Source organism: Lolium rigidum, chromosome 3 (genome assembly GCF_022539505.1).
Source record: "Lolium rigidum isolate FL_2022 chromosome 3, APGP_CSIRO_Lrig_0.1, whole genome shotgun sequence".
In the NCBI taxonomy this organism is placed as follows: Eukaryota; Viridiplantae; Streptophyta; class Magnoliopsida; order Poales; family Poaceae; genus Lolium; species Lolium rigidum.
This window is the reverse complement of record NC_061510.1, coordinates 185,218,926-185,230,844: the sequence shown is the minus strand read 5'-3', so window position 1 is coordinate 185,230,844 and position 11,919 is coordinate 185,218,926. Positions and strand designations below refer to the sequence as shown.

Here is an 11,919-nt window from a genome sequence, read left to right as displayed (position 1 = left end):
CGCATGTAAAATCGCATGCACCGGTCCTTTCTTTTTTTTACTGAGCAATTGCCGCCCATTTTTTGCTGGCTGAGAGTGATTTTAGGTGTAGTGGGTATTAATTATTGCTAGTTATGGCTAATATGAGCCTAATTCTTCGGTATCACTCTAAAAAAATTGTAAGCTCAGTAAACCGGTATGGTGAAAGTAGCTATGTTACCATCACATCACACAATCTAAGGCAAGATGAGTCTACGACTTAATAAATGTAATATTTAATGTTACTACACTTATGATATTAACCACTATAAAGATAGTAACATAGAGTAGTAACATGTGTATATTACTACCTAATGTTACTCCTCACTATAACTAGTCTTATAGCTAACAGTTAGTTATACTATTGAACTCGTAGAGGACACCCTTTAACCGGTGAGAGAAGTGTATTTTAAACCATGTGCCGAGCTGGACAAAAAATACTTCGATGCAACATCACCAGGTGCCATTGTTAATTTCCTGTTTTATGTCAATATTTATCCAGAGAAGCGTTATAATGATTTGTAAATTATTTGTCTATTTAGTAGAATGTTCAAAAAAATTGCCAGTAGTTTTATGTCAATGTCGATCAAGAGAAGCATTATAAAGATTTATACTGCTTGATTGTTCTATGGTTAAGTAAGGCCGTTTACAAAATTACGTTGGTTGCGCACGTGTATCTTTCCTACACACTCGACTTTGCATAATCATGTTTACATGTGCAAGTGCAACGAAGAACGAATCTTAAAGTACCACGGACATTCAGCTATACCAATATCTGAGTGAACAGAGGTATAAAGTTGTCAAAAAGAATGACACAGATTCCGTCCTGGTCTCCTTGGTTCACAGGATTTAAACCCATTGCACGGCACGACATATCTTTTTTTCTTCTGATGTTAGTCATCACTGAAACAAAATGCCTCGATGCATTTCCTATTTGTAGTTGCATATAAATGCTCCAAAATTCCAATGGCGATCCTTTGAATCAACCACTTCCTTTGGGGAGTTATAAATAGCAGATTAGATAATGCCCCGAGATTTCATGGTAATTTATTAATGAACCAGCCCAGTGAGACGACATGGTACCCAAAAATATATGATGATCATAGATAACAAAATATATAACTCAAAATATCTTTGTGTCCTATAATTCAAGGATTAGAGAATGCCAGATGGTAAAGCCATGATACAGCAATGCAGATACACAAAAACTGATAATCATTCTCCCCTCAAGAGCCACTCAGCTTCCTTCACGTCATACAGATCAAACTAACAAAAATACAGCATCAACATCACATGCGTTGCTTTATAACCGAAACCCAGTTATTTTTGCATGCCTCAGTCTTATGTAGTGCCAGCTTCCAGTTAGCCTTGTGCATATAGTCCACCGGATTCAAACATTATCGGCATGAGAAGCTCTCCAAGAAGAATCTAAATGGTAGGCCAAAAAGAAGCAAATTACTTAAAGACCAAACACTACTTCAAGAATAACAAAATATGAATAGAATTGTAGCAACCTATGCTTACCTCATTAGTCATCAAGGTAGTAGTAGGATCCTGCATTCTTCTGTTCTCTGTCTTTTGTAGATTCCAGTTTGTTAATCCGGGGCCTATAGTTTGTCGGGTCTCTTCTGAATGTAATGTCAAGATGCTATCACAAAACAATGAACAAAAAAAGAAAATTAGCACAGCAAAACAAGAAAATGTCAGTAAAGAAGAAACCAATGTAAGTTTCTATATATGCAAGTCTAAATTTGGTGAATCCTATGGAAAATCAATCTTATAGAAAGCTTTATAAAACTGAACCAAAGACTTGTGTAACCTATGAGTTACTTCACACTTACCGATAAGAATTTATTCATCCCAGATACCAAAGACTGTGGTGCATTGGCAGTACAGTCAATAGAGGCACGTCCCTCATAAACAATAACCTTGTCCGCTAAGTAGGTTGCCATGATGAAATCGTGCTCAACAATAAATGCAGTTTTCTTTGCATGTAGGATGAATCGTTTGATAACCTTTGAAGCAACAATGCGCTGCTCTGAATCGAGATATGCACTTGGTTCATCAATCAAATAAATATCTGCAGGCTGAACAACAACCACAAAGTTAGAACTGCCAAGCTGATAGAATGTATGTGCTTGGTTCCACTCAACATTACCATATGATTGACAAAGTTTACGTGAAGTGTTCAGACATGAACAACGGACTACGCGTTATATCTTAATATGCTGAAGGTTATCTCATATGAATTATGGATCATATGCTATTACCATCTCTGTTCTTCACACAATATCCAAAATCTTCCAGGTATACGAATGCAGACCTTAGAAAATACAGTCTTAAAAGGCAAATGGACAAAACACATTTACTATATCAAACATGTAAAAACAATATCCAATGAGATGAATGCAAGCTTTTGAAAACCGTAGAATGTAAAAACATTATGCTTCATTCCTTGCAAAATTCATGTAAAAGCAGAAAATACCTTTCCAAGGCACAGACACAATGCCACTCTTTGGAGCTCTCCACCTGATAAATTAATAACCTCCTGGTCCATGAGTGCCTCAATTTGTAGTGGTTTCATGACATCAGACACAAACTGAGGATGAGTATATGAATCCCGTATCTTCGAGTGAAGCAAGTGCCTCACTGGATGCTGGAACTTTGGGCTAATCTTCTGAGGCTTGTAGGACACATTAAATTCAGGGATTTCAACCTCAGTTCCTTCCACAGTATCTGGCTTCAACAACCCAGCCTGTTCAATCATAACAAACAAGGATCGTAAGATGCAAAGTGGTTTTTATTCAGTCGAACTAAACTATGCTCTTTAATCAAGATAAGCTTCACATAAGTTAAGTAGTCAGGTGTTAGCAAACCTTATTATAAAATTAGAACAAACATACAGTACAGTAACATAGAGAAGACAATGAGTTTCACATAAGTGGCATCAAGTAATAGCAAATAGCATATCTTCTTATAAAATCACACCTTAATCTATCAACAAGCTAAAATTCATACCTTATTTATATCAATAGTTGGGAATGGAGTTTTGGCTCCCGGATGAACAGTAAATTTGAAAAACAAAATTAAATCATAAATTTTGTGTACTTGTTTTGTAACTATGGTCTTTGTTCATGCAAATTTTCATGCAAAATCAACATGTACTTTTCCCCAAGAAAAAGAAAAAGAAAAAGTAAACTAAGATTCCAACATCAAAGCCTTTCCCAAGCTAGTTAGAGTAGGCTAGATATGAAACCCAACGGAGGCATAAGAAAACCAAAACAAGGAGAGAGAGCAAAAAAGAACAAGTAAACTACGATTCCAGCACATGGATCGCTGATTTCCATGCGTTCCTATCAAGAGACAAATCTGTCTTTCAGCACATGTCACAATATTTGTGTTATGTCCATAAAAATTTGCAAACAACCAACTGACACGAACATATAAACGTCTAATATTTTTCAGATTTTTTGCCATCCATAAAATTATTTTCCGCATGCAGACTGTAGGAGCATATGCTCTTGGGAGTCAAATTGCATTTCAAAGATTTTGCGTCAGACTCCATAAAAAATGAAGAGTAAACTGCACTACCCTCAGATGAACATTTTCAACCAGCAACATACAAAATGGTAATACATTAGATTTCAAGCAGCGACAAACTCACACGCTTTAGCACTATCCAAAACCTCCTGTTCAGAAGTATACATGTGGAACTTTCACAGCAAAGGATAAAAAAGACATTTCATACTTAGAATTCAAATTACAGCCTTCAAATCAATCGCGCGGTGACTTCTATAAAGTTGCTAAGCTTGCAGTGTCCATAATGGTAAGATGACTTAAGATTCAAAGGTTCTGTTGGTATCATTTGAATGCGTGCACTATTTACAAGACTTGCAACATAAGGTGACAGAGAGGGGGGTGGGAGGAATGGAGAGATATACCAGCATTCTGATGAATGTAGTTTTCCCTGTGCCGTTCTCACCAAGCATCACAACAATCTGAGAATCAGTGAATTCACCCTCAGCTACACAGAGCTTGAAATTTCCCTGTGTTTTGGTCATGGTAGGGTACTTGTACCGCTGGTACGAAGCAACTTCCTCCGCATTTTCCTGGGTCTCCGCGATCTAACAAGACAACACTAACATGAGTACGAAGTTCCATAACAGAACAAGTATTTCACATTTTATGTAGCAATGTTACCTTAAATGTAAGAGATTCCTCTCGAAATCGAAGGTTTTCTGTTGGAACAAATCCAGCCAGGAAAATATTGATACCTTCTCGGACCGAAAATGGCAACGTAACTACACCATAAGCACCTGGCTTCCCATATAGGCAGCAAATAAAGTCGGACAGGTAATCTAGGACACTCAAGTCATGTTCCACAACAATGACATAGCTGGAAAAGAACATACAACACTTGATCATTAATTTCTTCAAGCTTCTGGTCAAAGATTCAAAAGATAATCAGGACAACAGATATTCATTACCTGTTGGATCTAAGCAAAGACCTAATGACTCGTGCAGCCTTAAGCCTCTGCTTAACATCAAGATAACTTGATGGCTCATCAAACATGTAAATTTCTGCACTTTGTACAGCAACAACTGCTATTGCAAATCTCTGAAGCTCGCCACCGGACAGATCTCCTACATTTCTGTCAATGACTTGGTTTAATTCAAGATCAACACATAGCTCATTTTTCATATCCCGCTCATCTTTTTGCTCAAGTACTTGCCCTACATTTCCCTGGACCGCTTTTGGAATGTGGTCGACATACTGGGGCTTGATGATAGCCTGTTGAAGGGGGGGACAGAGATAGTGTGCACAATTTCAGAAGAATTCAAGAGTAAAAGGACAGATACTAAATGTGCAAGATACACAGGGGGTGGTCCTTAAACTTGGCGTGCCGGTTGAGTCCTTAATCTGTGGATTCACTTTAGATCATAAACTCTCAAATTCACTAATGTTCCTTCACTCCCGAAGAGTAAAATGTTTAGTTTTGAATCAAAGTGAACACCTATGCCGAATTTAACCATTTGAGAGTTTATGAACTAAAATGAAACAAGCTGCCAAGTTAAAAGACCGCCCAGTGCATTGTGCTAATACAAAACAATTAATGCAACAGCATATTTGAACATGTCGGAGTATCAGGATAGGTATGTCAGTAACTAGGGTACGGTGGCAATCCAAGACTTGAATAACAGCAGACTATCTATACCTAATAATAAAGAAAATAAGGTTTCTTGCGAGCTTTTCGTCCAACTTAGAATTGCCCCTAAAGTTGATGAAAATTACCCACCACTGCCACCTGTTAGTTATGTACCGGGTCTACTAAATAAAAATCAGATCCCGTCCGTTTCCTTCCATCGTCAAAATTGTTTCCTCATCGGTTTATCTCCCGATCGGTTCCTATCACTAATCCTACGCGTGATGGGCTTTTCATGAGTCGCCGGACCTCGCTCCTATTAAGAGTTCAGATCGATAAATAAGAGTTCAGGTCGTACGTATCAGGTGTGGTTTCTCAGGCCTTGCTCCAATTAAAAACAGTCCAGGTCGAGGCTCCATGTGAGGTTACGGTGCAAACGCTCGTGCTGATACATACACGGCTCTTATCTGTTATGAACCAACTCAATCTGGACAAGCTTCTCCCGTCCGCCGCCACCCACCCGAGCGCTTGACGGGAGCAGACCTGCACGCCGCAACCCTAGCCCTGAGTTTGTCGAACGGGATCTCTATGTCTCTTACAGAGTTTATATAGAGGAGGCGATGTGCGTCAAGACTGCCTTGAACTCGTACACATTATTACCATACCAATGGAGAATCAGATCGACAGGCTTTACAAGATGTATGATCAAGAGGAACATGGCAAAAAGGTCACGCAGGAGAAGTTATTGAGATGATTCTTTGTTTATTTGATCGGCATTGTTCATGGCTAGCTGGGTGTCGCCCCAAATGTGAGGGGCAGAGAAAAGCAATCCCAGAGAGCACTCATGGGCGGCGGCGCAAGAGCGCGAACATACCGTGAGCGTGGTCGCCGGAGTAAGAGGTGACTTTTTGGCGTCCTTGATCGTCGACCTCGTGGGTCGCACTCAACGCGCTCGTCGGCTATAGTGACGGTGGTATGTCATCTTCAGGCCTTCCGTCTCCATTGTTTCTCAAGTTTTACGGTGGATGCATAGTAAAGTGATCGGTAGATGACTACTTATTACTGGTTAGACGTGTGGTAGCTGAAATCTTTCGGTCGTGAAGTAGCTAAACATTATACTGATTTTTTAACACAGTCGATCGAGGAGCAGCTGTGCGTTGAAGGCTATTCCGCAGGTGAGGTACGGAATTAGATGTGTCTCCGCTATGGCCAGCATCGTGAATCGTAACACCAAGGAGAGATGTACTACCTGGAAGAAGAGACGATGGGAATAGAAGTATAGAACTGACTTATATGCTGTTATGAGTTATCTTTTTTTTTAATTTGTGCAGTTCTCCTCTTTGTTTTCTTGTATGAGACAATGCCGGCATCTGGCCTCCACAATGTTAGATTTTTTTAAGACCCAAAGTAAAGTTTAGAAGGTTATCTATATTGAATAAAAGAGTTTTTTAACCAATAATAAAACATGAGTTCAAACAAATTAAATATTGACAGTCAGACAAAATAGTCTCGGTAGGGCCTAAAATATCTAACACTGCAAAAATATTTCGTACTAACGGGATGCATAAGACATCACAAATGATTTTTTGCAAGTGAAAGTCTACATGTCAGACCACTTCAAGAAATCCTCAAATGTTACTGCTATTGTGCGTAATCGATCATAGTTCTGTTGTATCATCTTGTCAGGTTGGGATACATGCATCAATACATTTTGGGACTAAACTTGTGTTGCGTCAATGATTATCGTAAAATAATGATATTTAACACTAAGACCTATATTTTCAATCAACCCGTAGCAACGCACAGGCAATTTTCCTATCTACACTCATATGCTTAATGGTCAAACTACCTAGATGCTTCACCAAAAATTCTGGTGGCATGCGTGTGAAGTGATTGTAACCAGAATATCAAGAGCTTATTGCAGACTAAGTATCAGCAAATCAGAGAACCAAGAGCTTATTGCAGACTACAAAGCAACAAATCCTGCAATTGATTGCAAGTACAGTGAGTAAAAAGGTAGCACCTTCAGGTTATCTTCCAATATACGTGTAAAATAATTCTGAAGTTCAGACCCACGGAAGTATGTCAGGATCTCTTGCCAATCAGGTGGATTCTGCAAAAAAATAATGCAGAGCTATTAATATTTAATAACCATCTTTTGCGCACATTACAGAAAAAAAATGGAGTAAGGAACATTTTCCAAAACAACCCAGCTGAGAAGAGAAACCCATGGCCAGAAAAGGGAAACCAGGTGGGAGATATGGAATAACATACTTTGAAGCGTCCCAAATTAGGCTTCAGCTTGCCAGCCAACACTTTAAGTGCAGTTGACTTCCCAATTCCATTGGTACCAACAAGGCCCAAAACTTGACCAGGTCTTGGAACAGGCAACCTGCAAGTGCTAATTAGTACTTCTTCGAGACGAATGGCTTTAAGCCAGATTGTTAAACATACAGATAACCAAATAGTGCAACTTCAGACAAACTAAGCTCTCTTATTATAAAAAAAAGGTAACCTGTGCAACTTAAAGGTATTTGGTCCATAGCGATGGGTAGTATCTTTTTCCAAATCTTTTGGAAGGTTGATGATCTCAATGGCATCAAATGGGCATTTCTGCGACAGCGATTGCAGAAGAAGTGAGAACAATATATCAAAGCACTCAGAAAAATTATACAACAGCTGTATAAAGTTACAGGCATACCTTAACGCAAATACCACAACCAATACACAGCTCTTCAGAAATGAAAGCAAGTTTCACTGCTGGACTAACTTCGATGCAAAGCTTCCCTGTACAACAAATCAGTAAATTGTCATAATCACAGCAACACTTCAAGGTCTATGAAAATCGCTAGTTTAGTGTGCATAGCACGATATTGCAATAAGAATCACAATAAGAACAACAGGGAAGTGGATAAATGGGGCACACAGGTATTCAGATGTACCCTATGAATAACTAACTAAACAGCAAGTACTAAGTAACATTTTTGTCTAAAAAAAGTACTTAGTAACATGTATGAGGACTAGATAAAAATTTAAGTTGCAGAGCAACGATGCGTCAAGACTATAGGTCTAAATTCTCAGATCTCGCATGGACTATCCGCTGATCAATCAGCACCAAATCAGAATCATTCTACGGACAGATTGCCCCGTGAAAATGGATCTAAACTTCGATTCGACAAAACCACCCGCGGACAAATCGTAAACTCCATCGCTCGAACCGCGAAGGCGGAAAGATAGAGGAAATTACCGGTCTTGACGACAGGGCAACTCTTTTTGCACTCCTGGCGGCACTTCTTGGGCTTGCACTTGTCCTCGCTCACGATCGCGATACGGGTCAAACGCTCGGCCATCTGCGGCGACTCTCCTTGGCCGCCGCCGACGCGAAGTGGCGTCCGATGGAAGAAGGGGGGATTCTTCGGTCTGGCGGCGGCGTAGGAGGCTGCGGTGAGGAAGGAGGGTATCACTTTGGCTTTGGCTTTGGCTTTGGGAGTGTGGCGGCCACGAAACGCGAGGCGACGGGTCGAACCAAATAAAACCCTAGGCTCGGGTCCTCCAGATCGATGCGACTGCACCAGATTCGACCGCAACACGAACACCTGCTTTTGCTCATCCAAAATCGGTAAACAGCCATTTTTTACACCGTCCCATACTCCGATGTCTTCCGAATCTCGGCACCCCTCTATGTCGTTGGTCTCTTGTAATAGAGTTTTCATTTTAGTCCTTTTTTTATTTCATTATTGTCTGAACTAAGGAGGCGGAAGTATGGGGAACAATCCCGCGATGCCGCATCCTGCTCAGCCGTCGTCAGAGGGGGCGGTTGCTATGGGGGCGGCGTGCCCTGATCGGCCGTTGGAGGTAGGGGTTGTTGCCGCGGGGACACCGCGTCCTGCTTGGACGGCGTCAGAGAGGGCATTGACGTCGCACTCGCCGCTAGCGGCGATGGGTAAAGTTGCGGCTCGGGTCCTTCTCCGTCCTACGGGGAAGAGGTCGGCGAGACATGTTCGCCGCCGGTGAGATGGGTACTATTCTGTCTTCGTTTTACTTTCTTCCTTGTTCTAGCTTTTTGGTGGGTATTGTTGTAGTGCTCGATGGACCTCTCTGTTTCACCAGTGCGGTCGTAGCCAGAAGCGGCAGGGGAGTAGCTTGCAGCGGAGTTTGGGCGCGTGGTGCTACCTGGCACCTGCACTGGGAGGCAGCAGCAGGTCAGGATAGGGAGCTACAAGGCAGCGACAATGCGAGCATGAGTTGCAGGTCAGGGACTTTGCTACTCTGCTTGGATGGCGGCAACAAAGCTGCGTGTAGGGCATGCCACCACGAGCAGGAGCTCTTCCGGGACACCGGCGCTGCAGCAGGGTGTACGGGGCCGTGGCCTTGAAGTGCAGGATAGTCGGCAGCGAGCAGATCGATCCAGAGGTCTTTTCTTATTTCTTTAGCCTGACAGCCTCTCTTTCCAGTAGCTTATTTTGTGAACTAGTGTTTAGTCCTCTTATCCAGTCTGATTAGCCTCTCTTTCTAGTAGGTTAGTCTATAAGTTGGTTCCTTCAGTCTCTTATTTCTCAGATCGTCAGTTTAGAAATGATTTTTCGACTGCTATATTTTTTGTCTGTCGAAATCTTAGTGCCTCATTTAAGTTTCTTAAGTATCTCATTTTTCGAGGCTTCTGAATTAGCCATTGTCCTTCAGATTTATTCAATTTTCATTCTTCAATTTTTTAGGGGTTTATTCTAGTTCATCATTCATGAGTTTATATATTCCTTATATTTGCGTCAGTATTTGAGTAATCATTCTTGTTCTTCAGTTTAGTATTTAGCTTATTCACACTGACAGACTCTTGTTCTTCATTATTTCAGTCAGCTTTCAAAGTCTTGCGTTCTCATTCTTGTTCTTCATTCTCTCTCAATATTCTCAATCTTATCCTTCTTTATTATTTCAGTCTACATTCTCAGTCGTTGTGGTTCTTTGGAGCAGTATCTGCTTTTCGTTCTCTTTAGCCATTTGGTTATATCTTAATATTCCATTCTTGTTTTCAGTTTTCAGTCTCCAATCATCCCATTCTTGTTTTCTTCTTTATTTCAGTTTTCAGTTCTTCAGTCATCTCATTCTTGTTTTCTTCTTTATTTCAGTTTTCATTCTCGGTCTTGTTCTTCTTCATTTTTATCAATTGCTCAGTTATGTTCTACAGAGTATATTTTTCTTCGGTATTGCATCTTTTTGGTGCGATTTCTTTAGTCTTTGTTTTTTGTGGGAGAAGAAAGGGAAACAAAACAACGGAGTGGCGGACACTATAAGAAAAGTTCTGATACTCAACGTCCAATTTTCGTCAGGTGTGACCCTTTTTTCGTCGTCTATGGGCCTAAGCCGACGATATGGGTTCTGTGGTCCAAACTATGTCAGGCAAAGTCCTACCACGATTTTTTCGGTTCGTTGCATTTGGGCGTCTTTCCGTCACGGAAAATCGGACCGTTGTAGAAGTGTTTTCGGAAGGACGTTGACTGCAGACGTCATGCATGTTGGAGATATGCCCAAGAGGCAATAATAAAGTGGTTATTATATATCTTTGTGTTTATGATAAATGTTTATATACCATGCTATAATTGTATTAACCGAAACATTGATACATGTGTGTTATGTAAACAACAAGGAGTCCCTAGTAAGGCTCTTGTATAACTAGCTTGTTGATTAATAGATGATCATAGTTTCGTGATCATGAACATTGGATGTTATTAATAACAAGGTTATGTCATTATGTGAATGATGTAATGGACACACCCAATTAAGCGTAGCATAAGATCACGTCATTAAGTTCATTTGCTATAAGCTTTCGATACATAGTTACCTAGTCCTTTCGACCATGAGATCATGTAAATCACTTATGCCGGAAGGGTACTTTGATTACATCAAACGCCACTGCGTAAATGGGTGGTTATAAAGGTGGGATTAGGTATCCGGAAAGTATGAGTTGAGGCATATGGATCAACAGTGAGATTTGTCCATCCCGATGACGGATAGATATACTCTGGGCCCTCTCGGTGGAATGTCATCTAATTAGTTTGCAAACATATGAATGGTTCATAAGAGACCACATACCACGGTACGAGTAAAGAGTACTTGTCAGGAGACGAGGTTGAACGAGGTATAGAGATACCAATGATCAAACCTCGGACAAGTAAAATATCGCGTGACAAAGGGAATCGGTATCGTATGTAAATGGTTCATTCGATCACTAAGTCATCGTTGAATATGTGGGAGCCATTATGGATCTTCAGATCCCGCTATTGGTTATTGGTCGGAGAGAAGTCTCAACCATGTCTGCATAGTTCGCGAACCGTAGGGTGACACACTTAATGTTTGATGTCGTTTAAGTAGATATGGAATATGGAATGGAGTTCGAAGTTTTGTTCGGAGTCTCGGATGGAATCCAGGACATCACGAGGAGTTCCGGAATGGTCCGGAGAATAAGATTCATATATAGGAAGTCATTTTATAAGTTTGAAAATGATCCGGTGCATTTATGGAAGGTTCTAGAAGGTTCTAGAAAAGTCCGGAAGAAATCACTATGGAAGGCGGAGTCCCGGAGGGACTCCACTAGCACGGCCGGCCAACCCTAAGGGGAGGAGTTCCAGGTGGACTCCACCTAAAGGTGGCCGGCCACCCCCCTCAAGGAAAGGTGGGAGTCCCACCTTGAGTAGGACTTCCCCCTTGAGTAGGTTTCCCACCTATGGCAAGTTTTGTTGTTGGGGTCTTATTCGAAGACTTG

The 11,919-nt window shown here is 40.9% G+C and overlaps 1 protein-coding gene across 1 annotated transcript; it reads right to left on the bottom strand.

The window, feature by feature from the left end:
- Positions 1-1,098: 1,098 nt before the first annotated feature.
- On the bottom strand, positions 1,099-8,673 carry LOC124702817 (ABC transporter E family member 2). Its single transcript, XM_047234994.1, has 12 exons — positions 8,410-8,673; positions 7,864-7,949; positions 7,678-7,775; positions 7,437-7,554; positions 7,186-7,275; positions 4,506-4,810; positions 4,219-4,414; positions 3,960-4,142; positions 2,504-2,773; positions 1,860-2,105; positions 1,543-1,666; positions 1,099-1,446 (listed from the first exon to the last, which is right to left on the bottom strand). Exons 1-11 carry the CDS (start codon positions 8,510-8,512, stop codon positions 1,547-1,549), a joined length of 1,815 nt encoding a protein of 604 aa, XP_047090950.1. The 5' UTR covers positions 8,513-8,673; the 3' UTR covers positions 1,099-1,446; positions 1,543-1,546.
- Positions 8,674-11,919: the final 3,246 nt, after the last annotated feature.